Consider the following 23,129-nt stretch of genomic DNA (forward strand, 5'->3'; position numbering starts at 1 on the left):
CAAGTTACTTGGAAGTTTCCAAGAGTCACCATAAACCTGCGTGAAGTGAAACTGCAGAGGCTCATTTGTTTCCTTTTCAATAGGGCTAGCTTAATGTCAGCTCGACCATTCTAGAGGGGAATGCTTGGAAAAATGATTTTGCCCAAGTTCCTGAAAATGCCTGAGAAAAGTTCTGAGAGCTTTTTTGCATATTTAAATCAAAATCCTGGTGAGTAAAAGAAGTACAGGATGAGGAAGCCTAGCCTGAACACTTGTTTTAGAAATGGAAGCTGTAATTTAGATTATTATAAGAGGTTTGAATGATTCGGAACAGAAGATTGCAAAGGAAAGTATCCAGGTGACTCATTCCCGAAGGCAGAAAGCAACCGTGAGTTCTTCAGGCCTGTGGGTGGCTGAATGATGGACTAACCATCAACATTATTTTTTATCATGTTGCTTTCCCAACCTATCAATAACCATGGACCCAATAACTCGCTCATTGAATGGATTCAGAAACAGGCCCCACGTGAGTTACCCAGATTTGGGAGAATGGTTAGATTACTGTCTAGACACTTTTTTAACATAAGATTGTAATATCAATTGTCACAAAATGAATATTAATTAATTTAGACTTTCATCTCCATATAAAGTGTGCTAATGCTACAGGCCTTTTTCTTCCAGCAATACTTTCTTTAGCCTCATCTATATAGGGTAAGCCCAGTACTCATTGTACATAAGTTACTTATGTAATTGCAGTACTCTTAAGAATGCAGATGTGGGTATTTTCAAAGCACTATTTGAAATACATATTAGTAGACTGGACTATAAAAAGATTCTCTTGTATTCAAACATCCATCAATAAACTTTTAGCACCTTATTACCCTCAATGGAAGAGGTGGTTGGGAGGACAGGCAGGACTCAGAGATGGTGTGGAGTTCCCAGTAAAGAGAAAAAAAGAACCAGATGGGGCTAAACTTCACTGGCAGTGGGGAGAGACAGCACAAAGCCTTCTCTTCCCTATTCTTTCCTGTTTTCAGACTTCCCAGGGTAGGGCTGTACAATTCATGAGTCCTTTCTAACTTTGTACTAGACCACATTTCCTCTTTAATATGGAGTACCCATCACCCTTGAAGACAGCCAGAGTCTGTCCAGGTGGAGCCTATGGCTAAGACTGTGAAAAAAAAAGCTCTTGTCAAGTCTAAGAAGTGCAATGGTGATTCCTTCCCACACATTCAGGTCTCACTAAACTAGACATGCCCATGATGCTTGGTGTTTCAGAAAAAGGTGGTATCACCTTTTGTCAGAAATGAAAATGCAAGTTCTGAGTGGCTATGAATTTCCTAAAGTGTGTTAATATCCAAGAAACCTTAAAACTGTTTATAAGGGGAGAAGGAAGAGAAGCAATGGAACAATGTTGCGAATTGTATAGGGCCTTTGAAATGAAGTTCTATTCCCTAAAACTCCTAAGGTGGGGGAATGTACAAACTTAAAAAAGTCTGTGAGTTCTGTCAGTATGCTAATTTCTCTGCTACTCTCCCTCTTTTTAATCTTTCTTACCAGGGTATGGGAATATTGCTCCGAGCACTGAAGGAGGCAAAATCTTTTGTATTTTGTATGCCATCTTTGGAATTCCACTCTTTGGTTTCTTATTGGCTGGAATTGGAGATCAACTTGGAACCATCTTTGGGAAAAGCATTGCAAGAGTGGAGAAGGTCTTTCGAGTGAGTACTGCATCATATTTAAATTCTAACCACTGCGATCCAGTTGGCTTTAGCCTGACAGGATCCAGGAGGCAGTAAAGGGGTATTATCTGCTTTTAATGGAATAATTTTAATGTTATGATTGTATTTTCTGTTTTGGCCAATGGAAGTCAAAGATCTTGCACCTAAACTCTCTTCTTTGGGTAGCTTCCTATTTTAGAGTGGTATTTCTGCAATCACAACACAAGAGGGTTAAGTATGGATTTGCCAACACAGATTTTTTGAAGAGGTAGAACAAGCTCAATTTCTCCTTAAAGATGGAAGATGAAGTTCCTCATTGTGTTTGTAATGAAGTAGAAAACTGTAAATCCATCCATTTTGTTGTTGGAACTCCCTCACTCCATTTTATTTTCAAGCACAGTGTCTTCAGGCTAATCCTGCTTCTTCCAGAAGCCTGACTTCTCCAGACACTGCTCTGTGCTTTGCACCTGTCTCCTAATGGTCTGTCTCTCTCCCATCTCTCACTGCTGAGTGCTCCCTCAGAAATGGCATCCTGATGTACTACTTCCTACTGAACTGTTGATGATTGCTATTGCCTTCGTGGGTTTTTTCCTTTCTGGAATATTTGTCTTTAAACAAGAAACAACTATCTCAACTCAAGGAATTTATTTACTAAAATTAAAATTAATTAATAAATTATTCCTGGCGTCGGTTGCAGGCATAAGTGGCTGAGTGATTAAACTGGGGTTCCCAGTGCCCTTTAACTCACATTCATTCATATGGTTTCACAGAACACTCGTTTTCCTCAGGCGTAAGGTCATTTCTGCTCTTTTACTCAGTGCTGACCTAATTCTCAAGTCTTTCAAACCTTCCTGAGGGAATGCTTTCTTATGATGACTTAATATTTAAAAATGAAATTTTGAGGTCTTTTCTAGGATCTAGGAATGGTGGCCAAAGACAAGATCAGCTGGAAGCTCTAAAGCTGTGCTTTTTCACCCTGTAAGAACTCTCAGACTTTGAGTTCAAGGCTGTCTCTGCAATAATGGCTTATACTTCTCTTTAGAAGAATGCAAGGGAGCTTTCAGATGAGCAGTTTCAGAGGCTTTTTAAAAAGAGTAGAACGGGAGGAATGAGGCACCATAGCTGGGTGAGCCATTTATAATCTCACTCATCCTGGTCAGCTGCCTCAATTTACTCATCCACAAAAGGGGATAGAATTTGAATCTACTTTGTCAGGTTTTGGTGATGATTAAATGAAATAATGTGTGGAAAAAAACGTGTCGTAGAGCAGACATATAGAGCCCAGAGCTTCAGCGTGTCTCTCCAAGAGAAGCCCTCATGGGCAAGCTAGCCACTTATTCGGGTTTCATCTGAGGAGCTCTGTGGTGTGTGAGTTTTACTGGAATGTCCCACAGCCTTTGCTCCTTAATGCTGGCTGGCCGGTGGTCTCATTAGACCGTGCACCTGGGCTCCCCAGTAGTCTCCATGGAAACCATCAGTGCTCAGCTTCCCTGCTTTTCAGATGTTTAGGTCTTCCTAAATCAGACACGGCAGCCCTGTCTCCAAGAACTGTTTTGAACTGCTTGGAAGCACCCTGTTAGCTGCTGCCTCATGGCCCTGTGACAGAGAAAAAAGAATCTGGTGGATTGAACACTCAGAACAGGATTCAGTTGGGGAAATGACTGATCTGGCATTTTTATTTTTATGTAGCTTCTTTAGAGCTCAGTTTCCTTATTTGTAGAGGAAAGGATTGGACAAAAGTTTTTGAAATCCTCCTTAGCAGAAAAAAATTCTAGTTACTATATTCGAAATGATGGAAGAGGTTGCAATCATTTGGACATCTGCTACTAAATTTAGGGACTTAGTCTCCCCTAATGAATTTCAGACTACAAATAGAGTGTACGGTTCTCCTTCCCCTTGAAACTGCCTCTCAAATGCATCACCAACAGATTCTGATACAGAGCCTTAGAAACCTCACATTTAATCTTTTTTGCTGATTGTCCACTTAGCTCCTTGCAGCACCATCAAAGATCAGGATTCTTTTAGGAAGACGAGACAGTTGCATATTATTGAATTGGCAGCGCACAATGAATGCATTTGTTGAGTGTTGGAGGGATGCTATTGGAAAGGGTGACCGAATTCCAGGGGGAATGTAAGCACACTTCCTAAATATACAAACAACTGATCCTGCAGCAGTTTGCTTGTTGCATATAAAGTTTTGGTAGAAAATCTCAACGTTTTCTGCCACTGATTTAAACTACATTTAAAAGTCCAATTATGTTTCGGTGGTTATTTGAGAAGTGAAAATTGTATAAACTAACAAAGCTTGGGGTTGTGAATTTTTAGTTCTCATGGGGGAAGGTTTATGTATTTCATCTGCTCAATGAGTGTTAAGCCCTTCTCTTGATCTGTTATGCTTTCCCTCAGCTCTTGGGAAGAGAGGATTTACTGTGGAGTAAAAATAAAATCTAAAGTTGGCCTTCTGCCAGGCATGGTGGCTTACACCCGTAATCCTAGCACTTTGGGAGGCTGAGGTGGGTGGATCACCTGAGGTCAGGAGTTCAAGACCATCCAGACCAAGATGGTGAAACCCTGTCTGTACTAAAAATACAAAAATTAGCAGGGCATGGTGGTGCGTGCCTGTAATCCCAGCTACTCAGGAGGTGGAGGTGTGAGAATTGCTTGAACCCAGGAGGTGGAGGTTGCAGTGAGTTGAGATTGTGCCACTGCACTCCATCCTGGATGACAGAGTGAGACCCTGTATCAATCAATCAATCAATAAAATAAATATAAAGTTGGTCTTCTAGATGCCTGAATCCTGAAGTGACCCTGGTTTGGGTCCTTCCAACACATCCCAGGTCTGATCCTCATTTTAAAGAATTGCTGAGGGGTATTGGATTACTTAGAAATGCTTTTGGTTGCGGAGTAATAAAATGCCTGACTATTGGAGTTTTTATGACATGAATAAATCAAAATTCTTTCTTCTCCTCTGGAGTTCAGAACTAACTGTGAAATGGAGGAGTCAGATGGAGATCAAATTACTAGCTTTATTGCTTATAAGCTGATCAGAGACTATAGCTTTAGCTTTGTTTCTGAAAGGGCTTACAGTCACTTTACCCTGAATTAGGACTTTGCTGCTGCATTAGTTTTTCTATTGCTGTGTAATATATGACTACAAATATAGAAGCTTAAAACAATACTTTTAAATGGCCTTCTTGCACCACCACTTAGAATTTTAGTTTATTAAAATTAAACTTAGTTTAATTTTGCTCTCAGATGATGTTCAGAAACAAAGAAAAGGTAAAAGTAAAGGTGCCAAATTATTTGCAGATGTGTGTAATAACCAAACCTCAGGTGATCCGCCCTCCTTGGCCTCCCAAAGTGCTGGGATTATAGGCGTGAGCCACCATGCCAGGCCACACAAAGTTTTTAAGCCAGGTGTGCAAACCAAATAAAATATTAAACTAGATGTACAGAAAGAACCAAAAGTGAATTCACCAGAAAAGACATGCCACTAAGACAGATTGTGAATTCTGTAGAAACCAGAGTACTCAACGCAGAAGGATATTTTTCTACCAGAAAGTGCTTGCCAACAAACAAAAACCCCTTGTATAGACTCAAGAGGGATGAAAAGTTCTTTACTTAAGGCACCTTTTAGCCAAATCAAATCACATGTAAAGTCAAAAAGAACTCACCAAAGGGAGGGAGTCTGAGAATCTGAGGGAGAGTCACCCAGACAGAAGAAGCAATGGACAGAAGCAGAGAGCAGAAAGGTCTCAGTCAATACTGCACTCAATTCCAGGGACCTCTCATTCCTCTGAGGTGCACGCACTTTGATCCCACTTCTGACACCATTTATGTCACCTTAAATAACATACAGAGAGAGGCTCATTGAAAGAAAATGATATTTACTCAGGGATGGGCATTGCAGTGGTAACATACATGCCAGTTTAAACTATGTGTGCGTTCAGGGAGGTAAAGGAAAAAATAAAATAAAATAAAAGGGGTTTTTAAAGGAAAAATGAGGAGGATTACATAATTGTTTTGAGCTAATTATCCTTGAGTATAAGGATCAATAACAAGGGTGATGCCAGTCCAAGGTTGGACAGGCAGTTGCTGGGTAGATGTCTTCGCAGAAATAGTTTTCTGCATGAGGCGGTGATGGGTTTTGTGCAAGGCTATAGTTTTTGCAGTCTTTTATGATAGCTCTTGTAATCAGGCGTTTGTGCATGAGAACCCTTCCTTCCTGGCTTTCCCTGACTCTGTTCGTCAGGGTTTTAAACACAAGTAACCTCATTTTGATTCTGACAGTTTTCACAGTCCCAACACTGATTAACAATGGGTTAAGAATTTGGATCCGGCCGGGCGCGGTGGCTCAAGCCTGTAATCCCAGCACTTTGGGAGGCCGAGACGTGCGGATCACGAGGTCAGGAGATCAAGACCATCCTGGCTAACACAGTGAAACCCCGTCTCTACTAAAAAATACAAAAAAACTAGCCGGGCGCGGTAGCGGGCGCCTGTAGTCCCAGCTAATGTAGTCCCAGCTAATGTAGTCCCAGCTACTTGGGAGGCTGAGGCAGGAGAATGGCGTAAACCCAGGAGGCAGAGCTTGCAGTGAGTTGAGATCCGGCCACTGCACTCCAGCCTGGGCGACAGAGCGAGACTCTGTCTCAAAAAAAAAAAAAAAAAAAAAAAAATTTGGACCCTATCTCACATAGCAAGAAGCCTGGAGGTACATTGACTCAGGCTTGTGCTATCAGCTCCACAATGTCAGGTGTATCCAGATTTGTTACCTCTTTCTGCTCTGTTTTCCTTGGTATGGTGGCTCTTCATCCTCAGACTTGTCACTCACATTGCAAGATGGCTGCTTCATGACCAAATAGCACGTTTTCACCCAACCTCATATCAGGAAATACAAAAGGAACTCCCTTAAAATTTTTCTATTTTAGAGCAGTTGCATATTCATAGCAAAATAGAGAGGAACGTACAGAGATATCCCATAATCCCTTGCCCCCACACATGCACAGTCTCCCTCATTATCAACATCCCCCCACCAGACTAGTACATTTGTTACAATTGATGAACCTACATTGATGTATCGTTATCACCTAGAGTCCATAGTTTACATTACAACACTCTTGGTGTTGTAGAGTCTATGAATTTGGACAAATTTATAATGACATACATCTACCATTATAGTATCATACATAATATTTCACTGTCCTAAAAATCCTCTGTACCCTGCTTGTTCTTCAATCCCGCTCTCCTAACCTTTGACAACTGCTCATGTTTTTATTATAGTTTTGCCTTTTCCAGAATGTCATTGATATGGTTTGGCTGTGTCCCCACCCAAATCTCAACTTGTATCTCCCAGAATTCCCATGTGTTGTAGGAGGGACCCAGGGGGAGGTAATTGAATCATGGGGGCCAGTCTTTCCTGTGCTATTCTCATGATAGTGAATAAGCCTCACGAGATTTGATAGGTTTATCAGGGGTTTCTGGCCTCCCCAGTCATGTGGAACTGTAACTCCATTTAAACCTCTTTTTGTTCCCAGTTTCAGGTATGTCTTTATCAGCAGCATGAAAATGAACTAATATAGTCGTGTAATTGGAATCATACTGTATGTAGCCTTTTCAGACTGGCTTCTTTGTCTTAAATATGGATTAAAGTTTCCTCTGTGTCTTTTCATGGCTTGTAGCCCATTTCTTCTGGGTGCTGAATAATATTCCATTTTCTGGGTGTACTACAGTTTATGTATCCATTCACCTAATGAGGGACATCTTGTTTGCTTCCAAGTTTTAGTAATTATGAATTACCCCTGTGCACAGGTTTTTTGGTTGAACCTAAGTTTTCAGCTCCTTTTGTTAAATACCAAGATGTGTGATGACTGGATTGCATAGTAAGAATATTGCCACACTGTCTTCCAAAGTAGCTATACAATTTTGTACTTCCACCAACAACGAATGACAGTTCTTGTTGCTCTACATCCTCATCAGCATTTGCTGTTGTCAGTCTTTCGAATTTTCTCAGTTCTAAGTATGTAGTGGTATCTTGCTTTAATTTGCATTTCTCTGATGATGTATAATGTGGAGTATCTTTTCAGATGCTTACTTGCCATCTTTATATCTTCTTTGGTGAAGTGTCTGTTAAAGTCTTTGGCCTAGTTTTTAATTGGGCTATTTGTTTCCTTAGTGTTGAGTTTTAATACGTATTATTATTATTTTTGAGACAGAGCCTTACTCTGTCGTCCGGGCTGGAGTGCAGTGGCGTGATCTTGGCTCACTGCAACCTCCACCTCCCAGGTTCAAGTGATTCTCCTGCCTCAGCCTCCCAAGTAGCTGGGATTATAGGCGTGTGTGCCACCACGCCTGGCTAATTTTGGTATTTTTAGTGGAGATGGGGTTTCACTATGTTGGCCAAGCTGGTCTTGAACTTCTGACCTCAGGCGATTTACTTACCTCTGCCTCCCAGTGTGCTGGGATTACAGGAGTGAGCCACCATGCCCTGCCATATTGTGTATATTTGAATTACAGTCCTTTATCAAGTATATCCTTTGTATCCTTTATCAAGTATATCGTTTGCAAATATTTTCTCCCAATCTATGGGTTATCTTTTCATTCTCTTGATAGTGTCTTTAACAGAGGAGAAGTTTTAATTTTAATAAAGTCCAGATTATCAATTATTTCTTTCATGGAACATGTGTTTGTTGTTGTATCTAAAAAGTAATTGGCACACCCAAAGTCATGTAGATTTCTTCCTGTGTTACCTTCTAGGAGTTTTATACTTTTGCATTTTACATGTAGGTATGTGATCATTTTTAAGTTGATTTTTGTGAAGGGTGTAAACTTTGTGTCTGCAGCCATATTTTTTGCATGTGTATGTTCAGTTGTTCCTGTGCCATTTGTTGAAAACACTATTTTTTCTCCATGTTATCGCCTTTGCTCCTTTGTCAAAGATAAGATGACTATGTTTATGTGGTTCTATTTTGGGCTCTGTATTCTAGTTCATTGATCTATTTGTCTCTTCTTTCTCCAATATCATACTGTCTTGATTAATTTAGCTCTATGATAAGTCTTAAAGCCAGTTACTGTCAGTCCTCCAAATTTTTTCTTCTTTTTCAATATTGTGTTGACATCAGCTCCTTTTATGGAAGAAAAGTCTTCCCCAGAAGTTACCCTGTAGATTTCCCCTTCTGTCTCATTGACCAGAGTGAGATCACATCAGCATCTGCAAGGGAGGATAGGAAAGGAAGTATCAGACAAAGGACGATAGTATTGCCATGATGGACTTAAACCAGTGATTCTCAAAGTTTGGTCCCTCAACCTTAGGCATCAGTATCCCTTGGGCCATCAGTATCGGCATCCACTGGAAACTTGTTAGAAATGAAAATTCTTTGTGGTGGTGGTGGCGGGGGTGGGGCTGGAACTCAGCAATCTGTGTTTACCAAGCTCTACAGGTGATTCCAATGCTTAAGGAGCAGAGGAATTATGTTTCATCTCTTGGGGCTGAACACATTGCTGTGGTGAACAAAATTAGAATTCTGTTAGCAAAGAGGTTGGAGTAAGCAAATGACAACGTCTCACACAGACGTCAATTAACTGCTAGCCACAGAGACCACTCATAGAGAAGATGTCTTCTCTCTTCCTTGTCATAAATTAGATGGCTGTTGGGATCCTTGAATCAATCAGGATAAGCTAGCCTATCACAAACAGCTTACTCCCACTCCTGCCAGATCTGCTGCAACCCAGGCAGCTTCTCAGGCTCAGGGGTTAGACAGGGCAGGAGAAAGAGCTGAGCGCTGCATGCTGGCTCTTCAGAGTGTTGTCCTTCAGGCAGAGCCCATTGGCTGGATCTAGTTACCAGGCCCTGTTCATAACTGCAAAGGGGGTTTGGAATGCATTCTTTTATCTCCAAGAATAGTAGTGGATGGTAAAATTGGTGAGCACTAGTATAGTCATGTACATATGCTCTAAGATGCACTCCTGGGTCCCACTCTAGGGTGACCAACATTTCAGGAATTTAGTTCCAGGTCGTTTGTGCATCACCCTTTGGGGGGAATACTACTATTGTGAGACTCATAGATTTCACACCTGAGAAAATGCAGCCCATGATGGGACTTGCCTGGATTCACACAGTGAATTGGTGGTAGGACCTGGATTAGAACCACTAATCCTGCCTTAACCTCTTCTAGGTGGGCTGAAAATATTAATGTCAGATTAATCCACACCATGAAACCAATGCAGAGTTTAGAATATTTTAGTATACCATGCCAATCAAAGTAAAAATAATTCTTCCTGAGTTCCCAGGGAAATATCTGGGCAGTTAGCATCCTAAATATCTGCTTATTTGGGATGAAGGAGGGCTGACGTTGGATTCTGAAGCAGGTATTGGAAGCAGGCAGCCTCTTTGTCCCCTGCTGTGGGCTAGCTGTCTTGCTGGGCCAGGCTGACTGTCACTTGATAGGATGCTGTAGGAAAACCAGTCAAATTTTGGACTGGTTCTCATTTTCTTGGCTCCAAGCTGGACTTTGGACTCTGGTAGGAAGTACCTGCTTGTTTTTATCTGGCTCGGATCAGCAGGCTTTCTGATATTTCCTGTAAAACCAAGGGACACCGTTTTCTTTCTTTTTCTTTTTTTGGCTTTTTTTTCCCACCAAGGATATGGCAGAAATGTTTATTTGCTTATGGATCCAAATGACTGTGGTTGTCACTGACAAGTAATAAAACATTACCCTAGACTTATGAGTGCCAAAATTACTTGGAAAATTTAGAACAGGCCACATGTTTAAGATGGAAGTGATGACAATCTCAAAGTGCTAATAAGGTTAAATTAGTGGACTCATCAACCACTTTCGATTCCAAGAAAGGGCATGTGGCAGAAGCCAAAGACTCCTGCAGGCATCTTCCATGTGCCTGGCATGGATCAAGGAGAGGCTTTTAAGAACACAATTGGCAGGAAGCGTCTGTTTCTGCCAGGGCATCTTTGAGCTAGCATTCAGCAGCAAAAGGGTTAACTTAAAATAATTGTTATTTCAAGGGCCAGGCACAGTGATCCATATCTGTAATCACAGCTCTTTGGGAGGCCAAGACAGAAGGATTACTCAAGCCCAGGAGTTCAAGACCAGCCTCGGCAACATAGTGAGACCTCCATCTCTGAAAAAAAAAATCGAGCTGGGCGTGGTGGCTCGCACCTGTAATCCCAGCACTTTGGGAGGACGAGGCAGGCAGATCACTTGAGGTCAGGAGTTTGAGACTAGCCTGGCCAACATGATGAAACCCTGTTCCTACTAAAAATACAAAAGTTAGCCTGGCATGGTGGTGTGTGCCTATAGTTCTAGCTACTCAGGAGGCTGAGGCAGGAGAATCGCTTGAACCGGGGAAGCAGAGGTTGTGGTGAGCCGAGATTGTGTCACTGCTCTCCAGCCTGGGTGACCGAGTGAAACTCTGTCTCAAAAAAAAAAAAAATCAAATTACTTGGGTGTGGTGGTGAGTGCCTGTAGTCCTAGACACTCAGCAGGCTGAGGAGTGAGGATTGCTTGAGTCTAGGAGGCTGACACTGCAGTGAGCTAGGATCACATCACTGTACTCTAGTTTGGGCAACAGAATGAAGCCCTGTCTCTAAAATTTTTTTTAAGTAAAATAAAAAAATAAAAATTATTATTTCAAACAGATCAAAATCCCTATTTTGGAAACTGGGTGTTATTTCCAGCGTTGTAGGTTCAGCTACAGTTTCCAATACCTATTGGTTCAAGGGTCTTGACTATGCACATCAGCACTGCGCCCAGAGAGGCAGGGGAGGAGGGCAGAGTGGTAGGCTGAGGCTTTAGTTTAAGAAATGGCTGTCTTTCAGTAGAGTAGAAAAGACACAATATTGGTGAACTTCAGTTTACGAGTGCCCATGTGTCTCTCGAGTATCTGCTTCTATGTCATGCCTGCCCTAGTACTTACCATATTATAAGTTCCTAACAAATAACTCAGTAAGATTAATGTTACATGATAATGTGAGTTTATTTGTTTATTTATTGAGACAGAGTCTCACTCTGTTGCCCAGACTGGAGGGCAGTGGCACAATCTCGGCTCACTGCAACCTCCGCCTCTCGGGTTCAAGTGACTCTCCTGCCTCAGCCTCCTGAGTAGCTGCAGCTACAGGCGCATGCCACCATGCCTGGCTAATTTTTGTATATTTTTAGTAGAGATGAGGTTTCACCATATTGGCCGGGCTGGTCTCGAACTTCTTACCTTGTGATCTGCCCACCTTAGCCTCCCAAAGTGCTGGGATCACAGGCATGAGCCACCACACCCTGCCGTGAGTTTATTTTTTATCAGAGAAAAGACCCTGGTTTTAATGTGAACAGTTGCTTTCTTCCTTTTCCTAAGAGGCAAAAAGGTAGGAAGTAATTATTTTAAAATGGAAATAATTTTAAAGCTTTATCAACCAGGTCTGTTCCAAATTAGTTTAAGATTTTGTGTAGCTTTAATGATAGGGCCAGAATGTACATTTGGGGTAACCTACATATGTGACATCCACAAAACAGACTACGCAACATTTCTTAATGACAGCCCATGACGGCTTTCCATGGACGGCTCCTTCTTTCCTCCCTTCACGTAATGTAGGGTTGTTCAGCCTCGATACTATTGACATTTTGGTCTGGATAATTCTTTGTCATGGTAGCAGCATCCCTGGGCCTCTACCCACTTGATGCCAGCATCATCACCGCCCAGAGTTATGACAGCCAAAATGTGTCCAGACATTACTAAATGTGCCCTCAGGGGCAAAATTGCCCTAGTTAATTTGATCATAGCTATACTGGGATATAAGGGGACAATCACCCCAAAGACTACAGGTGCATGCCCTGGTCCCCCGTCCAAATCTTCCACACGCGCTCTGGTGACTCCACCAATGGTCCTAATCAGTTTTTCAGTGCTAGTGCCATTCCAACTCAGAACTCTCTTCTCTCAGATGGGTCCTTAAAGAAGGCTTTGGAGATTTTATACTCTGGAAATCGGATCATTTCTCACCAATAAGGCAAAAATGCTTGGAGACTTGACGCTGATGAGTACACATAGTGATAAATTGTTCTGCTCTTATTCTTCATTAGCCAAACCATCTCAGCACTAACTTTAACTGACCCATAGGGACTTATCTAATGTATGGTTCTTCTTTCTTGGCTTACCTTTAATAATTGGCCAGTATCCCTTTGGTGTTTCCTGTTGTCTTCTGAGGTCACTATAGAACGTTCTAGTGGCCTTTAAAGTGCATCTTCACTCTTTTCTATGCACAGTAAAGATGTCAAACATTGCCTAAAATAGAACTACTTAAAATACTGCCTGGATAGCATTTAACATTGAAACATTTTCCAGGTAGCTTTAACAGAGTCTCTCTCTCTCTTTTCCCCTTGGCAAACTTTGATCACAGGTAACTTCTGGGAATCTGATTGTTATTTTGGGGTGGGAAATTATTCATGAACATCTACATGTCAGAACCTTTGTAGGGAGCCTTGGATCTGTCATTTGTCTGAGAGGATTTTGTCGAGATAATACTGAGTATTATGGCACTGTGGTACCAAAGTCTAGATATAGGTCGCTGATATGTATGGTTTGGCTGTGTCCCCACACAACTCTCATCTTGAATTGTAGTTCCCATAATCCTCATGTGTTGTAGGAGGGACCCAGTGGGAGGTAATTGAATTATGGGGGAGATTATTCCCATGCTGCTCTTGTGATAGTGAGTGAGTTCTCATGAGACCTGATGGTTTTATAAGGGGCCTTTCCCCCTTTGCTTGACACTCATTCTCTCTCCTGCCATCCTGTGAAGAGGTGCCTTCCACCATGATTGTAAGTTTCTTGAGGCTTCCTCGGCCAGGCGGAACTGTGAGTCAATTAATCCCCTTTTCTTTATAAATTACCCAGTCTCGAGTATTTCTTCGTAGCAGCGTGAGAGTGGACTGATAGAGTCGCTCATCTGTTTTGAGGGTTTATTGTGCCAGATACTGGGCTATCTGGGCTTTTCCTAGAGTATGCTATACAGTAAACCTGCCAAAGAGATCATTATTGTTTCTTAATTTTATGAGATCGGAATGCTTAGACTGGCTCTGTGACTTGTCCAAAGTCACACAGCCCATAAATGACAGAGCTAGAATTCCAAACCTGGTCTCCCTGCCCCAGAGTGCATGAATAGGCTTAATCATTCCACTGTACATCCTTTCTTCTTTCTCTTGCAATGTAGGCATACCATGTGATGGCTCAGAGGAGCCTTCACAAAAGGTTTAGTAAGACCTGGGGATAGATAAAAATGGCTAGTTGAGAGAAAGATATTGGGCCTGTCTTTATCTGCTTTAAAAGGGTTTTAGTTTTCCGACTTTTATGCCTTCTCTTAGTGTGTTGAATTGCATCATAGCCTCTGATTCTTTATGTACCTGCTTTAGCTCCCTAATACCAGCTCATTATTAGCTAACATCTCTTTCTTTGTGTTCTCTTCTTTTGGAGGTTAATCTAAGATTTAGGTGTCCCCTTGCTCATGTCTGCTGCTATGTGACTAATACAAAGATGGGTTTATAATCTGAGATCACTATAGGACATTAAAAGTAATGGCAAAAACCACAATTACTTTTGCACCAACCTAATAAAAGAGGGGTCTGTACTGTACCAATAACTGACTTGTTTTGACCCACCTCTGTGAGAGCAGTTGCCAGGCAAAGATAGTCTCCACTCTGTTCTTCAACCATTGCTCCACTTTGTACAACCTGCTTAATGTTAAAAACAGGAGGAAATGCACAGCTCCAAGCCAAGCCTCTTGGTGCCCTGAGATAGCTGGCCTTGTCTTCCAAAACATTCTTCTTTTTCTGGATTCATCAGAGTGCCTCAGTGCTCTGCTTTGATGGTTTTAAGAGCATAGAATGGCTTGGTGTAGTGACTCATGCCTGTAATCCCAGCACTTTGGGAGGTTGAGACGAGAGGATCACCTGAGGTCAGGAGTTCAAGACCAGCCTGATCAACATGGAGAAACCCCATCTCTACTAAAAATACAAAATTACCCAGGTGTGATGGTGCATGCCTGTAATCCCAGCTACTTAGGAAGGCTGTGACAGGAGAATCACTTGAACCCGGGAGGCAGAGATTGTGGTGAGCTGAGATTGGCGCCATTGCACTCCAGCCTGAGCAATGAGAGTGAAACTCTGTCTCAAAATAAAATAAAATAAACCAAATTAAATAAAGTAAAATAAAAAGAGCATAGAGTTTGAGAACATCACCACCAAGATTTTAATTCCCACTGGGGATTTAACTCAGTCCTAAACTCAAGATCTGCTATATTAAGTAGTCTTAAATATCTCTTCCTTTTAAGAGCCATTTAGCTATTTCCTCACATCTTTCAGATTTTGCTGGTATTCCCTAAGGCTTCTGAAACTCTTAAAACATCTCTGATAGAGGAAACTATCTAGAAAATTTTATGGGTATTTATTATCAGTGAGGTCTTGCTCATTGAAGAGACAGTCACTTCTTAGAATCCCAGGGGTTTTATTAAGTATTAATAAAAAGTTTTATTTTTTGCATTTTGGGGCTAGTGAAAGTCTAGTGATGCTTTAGGTCTACAACATGGTAAACTGTATCTAAAGATTCCAGGTGCTTTTGAGTTATGAATTTAATGCAAGAATTCTATTAGCAATCACATTTTTATTAGTATTATAAAATCAGCATAATAGGTGGATGATTTCCTGTGTTCATGCTTTATCACCAATTTTCCCAGGTTAGTTTGGTTCCTCTGGAATGCACTGATTTAATAAAATATTAATTTTTTGCTCTCTTATAGAGAACTCTTTTAAAAAAATTATCAGTGTTATTTTTTTTTCCTTTTTACATTTAGCCTCATGTTACTTCTGTGAGCCAAGCAAGCAATGAACTTAACAAATTAGGTTCCTGAAAATTGAGAGGTGCCCTTGTTGAACTGACTGTTCTCATCATGGAGCTGGCTGTGTGATCTATGTGTTCACCGTAGGATAAGTTTTAGATGACTGGCATGTAAGGAGTCATTGATACTTTCTAGATAGCTTTATGACTTTTTGCCTTAGGGAAGGGCAAATGTTTAGAATACACATCATTATTGAGAGGTGTGCCAGAGTTCTGAACCATCACCCCAAAGAGCCAACTCCCCTGGGAGGTGACAGTGTGACAAGCATGTGCAGGCCCATGCTGAGCAGGCTCTGATGACTTTGCGTAGGGAAGGGCTGCCAACAAACTACACTCCCCTGAACTGCATCCAGCCCAGGAAATGTGCATTCCTGTTAGGAGTGCACTTCATATTTCTGGGGGAGAATGCATTGCTTTGTATTTTCTGAGAGGAGCTGCATTTGTGCATCATAACGGTTTTGATCTAATGGTTTTGCACTATGTCTTGGAAGTTTACTTCTGGGTTTTAGGCTCCTGATCATAGATAGCTGTAGTTTTCATCCTGTAGGTGGTGGGCCCCTAGGAGCCTGAGGTGTCGTTTTAAAGGATCAGAGAATCCTTTTGTGCTTCAAGCATTGCCAGTGGACAAAATGAACAATATGTCTCCTTAACACGTGTGCTGCCCTTTTCCAAAAGTATGTAGAGGGCTTGGTTGCCATCAATGATTCATTTCAGTTCATTTTGAAGGGTGATTCCTGAATTCATAGTATCTTTATATATATGTGTGTGTGTGTATATATATATGTATTTCTCACTATCAGTTAGTACCAGAAGTTCTATTGTTTTGTGGGGATCGAGGAATTTTTTTTAACCTTCAGAAGGGATTCCCATACTCACAGAAGTTGAGTTCATCGGCCTCTCAAGTTAGCATCAATTTCCATGTCATTCTGGGCTTTCTTTTTTCTGTAGATTTAATATTTTCATCCTGGCCACAGCCACTGTTACAAAGTTCTCTTTTCCTATAAGATACTCCCAGGGATTAGTAGGATACTTTAGAGCCTGCTTCAAGGTTTCCTTTATGCCTTTCTTTTTTATTGTGGTAAAATATACACAACATAATATTTACCATCCTAACTTTTTTTTTTTTTTTTTGAGACGGAGTCTTGCTCTGTCGCCAGGCTGGAGTGCAGTGGCACAATCTTGGCTCACTGCAATCTCTGCCTCCTGGGTTCAAACGATTCTCCTGCCTCAGCCTCCCAAGTAGCTGGGACTACAGGTGCGTGACACCGTGCCCGGCTAATTTTTTGTATTTTGATAGAGACAGGGTTTCACCATGTTGGCCAGGATGGTCTCGATCTGCTGACCTCATGATTTGCCTGCCTTGGCCTCCCAAAGTGCTAGGATTGTAGGCGTGAGCCACCAGGCCTGTTCCATCCTAACTGTTTTGAAGTGTACAGTTCAATGGCATTAAGTACCTTCACGTTGTTATGCAACCGTCACTACCATCATCTCTGGAACTTTTCCATCTTCCCAAAGGGAGATTCTGAGCCTGTTAAATGATAACTTCTCATTTCTTCTCCCCTAGCCCCTGGTGACCACCATTCTACTTTCTGTGTCTATGAATTTCACCACTCGGGGAACCTCTTGTCAATGGAGTCATATAGTATTTGTCCTTTTGTGTCTGGCCTATTTCATTTAGCACAGTGTCTTTAAGGCTTCATGAATGTTGAACATGTGTCAAAATTTCCTTCCTTTCAAGGCTGAGTAATACTCCACTGTATGTATACACCACATTTTGTTTATTTGTTTATCTGTTGATGGACTTTTGGGCAGTTTCCACCTTTTGGTTTTTATGAATAATGCTGCTATGAACATTGGTATATAAACATCTGTTCGAGTCCCTGTTTTTAACTATTTTGGACAATATACCCAGCAGTGGAATTGCTGAGATACAGGGTAATTACAGATTTAATTTTTCTGCGGAACTGTCACACTGTTTTCTACAGTGGCTGCACCATTTCGTATTTCCACCAGCAATGCACAGAGGTTCTGTCTTTCCACTTCCTCACCAACACTTGCTTTTTTCTGTTTTTTTTTTTTTCTTTAACTTTTATAGGCCCAAATGACAGTGTTTGGTAAATTGCTGTCTGACTGCCTCTAAGTCCTGGCTGCTGCCATAGCTGCTGTTCTGTCACTTTGGGGTCTAAGTGGAGAGGCTGTGCCTTCAGCCTCACTTCCCTCCTGCACTTGACCTCCCTTCCTCCCTGCCCTAACCTACAGCTGTGTCTCTGTGTGTCTTTCCTTCCCATTCATCAGCTTGGGCCCTGTGCGCAGAGCTGGTGGGAGGGCAGGTGGCTCAGTGCCAGGCCACCTAGGGACTCTGCATATGGATGACATGGTTTCCACCAGACCTTTTTTCTACTCTGAAATCCTTTTATTCACCCAATCATGATTCACTTTTCTGTTCTTCACTGTGGCTGTTCCTTCATGCTCCTCATTAGGTCAATTTAATAAATAGTTATCAAATAACACTTTTTCATGTTCTCAACATTATGGGGGTATGTGCCAATAAACAAGGGACAGTCCTTTCTCTTAAGGAGAAAACAGCCATGCATCAAGACCAGTGTCCATAATATTGTGCAGAATGATACCAGGGCTCGGGCAGGCAGGCTCTGAAGTCACACCACCTTGGTGAATGGTCCGTGTGATCTGTGTACTGCTTGTCAGCTACGTGACCTCAGGCTGTGCCTCAGTTTTCTGATTTGAAAAAATGAGGATAATAGTGGTTCCTGTCTGTTTTGGCACTTAGTTGATACTTGAGAGGAGTGCCTGCCGCATAGCCTCAATCAATGCTATCCACTATTATTATAGAACACTGTTAGCTATGGGAGTCCAGAGAGGGACTTGCGAATTCTAGCTTGTATATTTCACATCACACAAGCGCCTGTCTTGTCTTGCCAATGGATTGTTCTGCTCAAGTAAAGCATAAGGGCCTTGAAACTAAATGTTACGGTGCCTTTCTTGGCCTGTGTCTTTGTAGGACCTGCTCAGTGCTAAGTGCTTTGTAGGTGTTCAGTAAATACTTATTGATTGTGAATTGATTAGAGAGGAGAGAGACACGAACCAGGTCTTTTTCCAAGCACCCAGCACGTGTAAGCTTCACAAATGAAGGAGAGATGCTTGCTGATGCTACCCTCTGTCCTACCCTTCCTGGAAATGGGCATGGAGGTGGGTGGGGCTGGAGAAGTGGGGGGAGGGGGCCCAGAAAGCGTAGCAATAGAAAGAAACCCATTGGCAGGAGGGTCTATATCTGGGACAGGACCTCAGCCATCAGGCATGGCCTTGGGAGGAGAAGATGCATTGGCTGCGATGCAGTGAGCCCTTTCGAAGCACAGAAGTGCAGACGGCAGGTTGGTCGGCTCCTCTGGGGCTCCCCCAAGGGGTGCCCTTGCCATTCGGTCTGCGTGAAGGAGGCAGGTTGTCTTCTTTGCCCTCGGCTGCACTTCACTGGCTGCAACTATTCACACAGATGTGCCCATGTGATCTTATCACATATGTAGAATCTAGTAAAAAAAGAACAAAAAATCCAAGAATGAATAAGAATTTATTTTAGCTACATGCTGACTGCCTCTCAGCTTGCCTGTGCTCTTACTAGATCTCGAACACAAGGGCCAGTTTGCATTTTTATAAAAATGCATCAAAGTGTTACTAAAAGATCCTAAAGGAAGACTAAAGTTTCTTCCTAAAAGATGCCTGGCCTTGCAAATCCCAACAAGGGAGCCTCGGAAGGTGGGTTTTACTGAGTTCAAATGCTGTCTCTTCTGTTTAGATACCGTGTTTTTACACCATTTCCCGTCTCAGATTGAGTGATGTTTCCTCCATTACTTTTTTCCATTCCTTGGCAGGAATGAATTTCACCGTGAATAACATCCATAGTCTTTCTATATGAGTCTGGGGAATGCTTGAAAGGACTAATGCTAAATTATTGTTATTAATATTTGTTTGTCTACCTATCCACTCCCCACCCCCAGGTCCCCTCTCACTCCTGAGTAGTCACAAATGAGTGTATCGGGCATCTCGTCTCAGTTCTCAGCACCGTCCCTTCTCATTCTAAACTGTTTTGCAGATTAGTTTGAGCAATTAGAATCAGGAATAAATATCCTGTGGTTAAAATAAAAGGGAATTTATGTACAATTTGAAGAATAGGTTACAGAGAACTTCCATGTGATTTTTACAAAAAAATAAACTTTGCTATGTACTGTAACAGAGTTGGCACCAGAGCTAACCAAAAAAAGCAAGCATCAACATTTAAAATGCAGTACATGACATGTAAATGCCATATGGTGTTCTTGCAGTGTTATTACCACTTTCTTTCTGGCATCCTTTTCCTGACATTGCTGTATGCTTCTTGACTCTGCTGCTCTTCAGAAAGTCGCAATTGTCCTGAGCCCTTTAATGCTGTATTTATATTAGGTGTCTCTCTCTTTTATCTACCATTTGGAGGATTATCAACCTTTTCCCCAAGGAAGAGGAAGAAGAGGACCTGTCCAGCTGGCTGTATAAATATGTGACACCTGCTTCCGTGAACCACTATGGGAAGAGTTTAAGAGTTGATGGGATTGTCCCCTGCCTAGAAGATGGGCACACATTTGCTTCCCTTCTCCTTTCTATTTTTAAAAAATGATCATGTGCCTTTAATGATATTTCTAGAAATGTCTTGAATTCAAATTATTTTCTATTTTTAGGGAAATAAAAAAGGAACCCAGCAACCACATTTTCTGAAAAGATTATATGGGTCAAAATGTTAAAAGTTTGTCATAGTTAGTATTTCCTGAAGTAAGAGCCTTGATGATTGTGTTTGGGGAGAAATCTCTGCCTCACCACGGGAAAGCAGTGGACCTCCACGTTTGCACTGAATGTGCCACATTCTTTCATCTCCAGACTTTGGCATGTGATATTTATGGTGTTTCAAACAATGTCTGTACCCTCCTCCTGGTCTCAGCTCAAATGTCAGTTCCTTGGGGAGTTTTTCCTGACTTCTAAATGAGATCAACACCACCCCCCGCCCCCCGCCAATAGCGTCTTGTGGACCCCTAGAATAACATTCATCTCACTGTATTAATGCCGGGCATCCCCAGCAGCCTCTGAGCTGTGTGAGGTCGGGTCCTATCTGCCTGTTCACCACTGCATCTTCAGGTGCTAGCACAGGGCCTGGCACCCAGAGAGCACTTAATCCGTACTTGATGAATCAATGAATGAACATTGCTAGACATGACCTTATACATCTTGATATAGAAAATGACCTTGAAGCTGGATTAGGTTCCAGTTACTTGAGAGGCTGAGGCAGGAGGATCAGCCCAGTTTGGGCAGCATAGTGAGACATCCCCTATCCCTCCTGCTCTCCTAATTCAGCACAACCCCCTCTAAAAAAAGATAAAGAGAGTGACTTTGAAAACGAAAGCAGCATTGTATGCAAACAAATGGCAATGAGAAAAAAAGTTCTTAGTCTTTGATGTACAATTGTTTTGAATAAAAGATGGGTCTGTAGGGGAGCTGCTCCCTGATGATGCTTATTGTGAATGGTATTCATACGCACAGACACTTTGGCCTCTTCAGGCTATACCTAGAAGTGTAATTCTACAGACTTATCAAGTCAACCTTCTTAAATACAGTATAAAATTTACCTTCACCTTCACCTATACAGTATACCTTCAGTGGTTCTGAACCCTGTAATATCCAATATCCTTTTATAGCATGTATTTATGAATACTCCTTTACTACATTGAAATGAATTTCAGAGACAGCGCACCTTGCCAATACAGGTAATTTTGAAAAATTCAATGCAAATTTTCTAGCTATAATATAAAGGAGAAATAAATGGAAAGTAATGTTTCAATAATAGGTGCTCAGTTATGAAACCCTAGGAGACCTGCTGGAGTAGTGAGTCTTGGCCTCTATATGTAGACTGCAATATCTTCAAATGCAGATTGGTTCAAATATGTTGTATTGATGACTAAGATGTCACAAAGGACTTTTTCTCCAGTGGTGTGGTTTTCCAAAATAGAGAACAACTCTCGGCAAGGTTCCAGCTAATCTATTTACATTAGATTCAGATTCTTATAAAATTTGGTCAACTTTGAAAAGATGCAAACAATTTGTGTGTGTGTCTTCACATGTAAAAGGGAGTTAGGTTCTTGGCTCAGATAATTGTAGACATGAGTTTTTCTCAGTGGGACATTCAAAACTCATGCTAAATGTGGGATGGTTCTAATGATTTGTGGCACTGATTGTTGTATTGTAGGATGTCTGAACGTCTTTGGTCTTCTCCCAGTACATGCCAAACGTGCCCCTCCAGTTGTGACAACCACAAACACCCTGAAAAGCTTACAGACCACCTCCTAGGGTGTTATAATCTAAACAGGGTTATAAACAAAGCTTCCAGGGAGCTCCCATGTAACTTTCAAGAATTTACATATTTAATTTATCTTCTCATGAAAATGGCCATGTTCCAATAGTTAAGCCTCTTCCCTTAATGTATTTCCCATGCTTTTAATATTCAATTCTAGGCCGGGTGCGGTGGCTCAAGCCTGTAATCCCAGCACTTTGGGAGGCCGAGACAGGTGGATCATGAGGTCAGGAGATTGAGACCATCCTGGCTAACACGGTGAAACCCCGTCTCTACTAAAAGATACAAAAAACTAGCCGGGCGAGGTGGCGGGCGCCTGTAGTCCCAGCTACTCAGGAGGCTGAGGCAGGAGAATGGCGTAAACTCGGGAGGCAGAGCTTGCAGTGAGCTGAGATCTGGCCACTGCACTCCAGCCCGGCTCTGTCTCAAAAAAAAAAAAAAAAAAAAAAATTCTATTCTATTCCACAAATATTTATTATATATGTGTGTGTGTACAGCCATCTGACTATACCTTTCTATGTTATGTACCTTTACTAGCATTCCAAATTATAAAATTATAAAATCCTGTCAGTTTATCTCTGGCTGGATGAATGGTTTTATTGTTTTTATAGAATATGTGCCTTAAATAATACTCTCATATTTTCTCAAGGTGCTAAAATAGAGAAGGCAGCTATAGAAAAATGCACTGTGGGCCAGATGTGGTGGCTCATGACTGTAATCCCAGCACTTTGGGAGGCCAAGGCGGGCAGATCATGAGGTCAAGAGATTGAGACCATCCTGGCCAACATAGTGAAACTCCATCTTTACTGAAAAAACAAAAATTAGCTGGGCATGGTGGCACATGCCTGTAGTTTCAGCTACTCAGGAGGCTGAGGCAGGAGAATTGCTTAAACCCAGGAGGCGGAGGTTGCAGTGAGCCCAGATCTCACTACTGCACTCGAGCTTGTGCGACAGACCAAGACTCCGTCTCAAAAAAAAAGAAAGAAAGGAAAGAAAATTGCGCACTGTGCTGGGCACTTAGGGCATTGAGGTGAAGGAGCACACTGTGTAATAGGGAGACACACAGATGGATGGACAGACAGCACTGCAGGCTGAGCAGCTCTATGGACTGGGGACTGTGCAAGGGTGAAGGAACATGGACAGCAGAGAGGAAGAAGTGG

General features: G+C 41.9%; 1 protein-coding gene across 1 annotated transcript in view; it reads left to right on the forward strand.

Moving 5' to 3' along the window:
• The window catches only part of KCNK10 (potassium two pore domain channel subfamily K member 10), a 148,770-nt gene that overhangs the window by 99,642 nt on the left and 25,999 nt on the right, over positions 1-23,129 (forward strand). The window contains exon 4 of the mRNA XM_033191687.1: positions 1,540-1,700. Coding sequence (XP_033047578.1) covers positions 1,540-1,700 — 161 coding nt within the window. The remainder of the gene's footprint in view (positions 1-1,539; positions 1,701-23,129) is intronic.

This window comes from Trachypithecus francoisi, unplaced genomic scaffold (assembly GCF_009764315.1).
Source record: "Trachypithecus francoisi isolate TF-2019V2 unplaced genomic scaffold, Tfra_2.0 Lachesis_group3, whole genome shotgun sequence".
Taxonomy (NCBI): Eukaryota; Metazoa; Chordata; class Mammalia; order Primates; family Cercopithecidae; genus Trachypithecus; species Trachypithecus francoisi.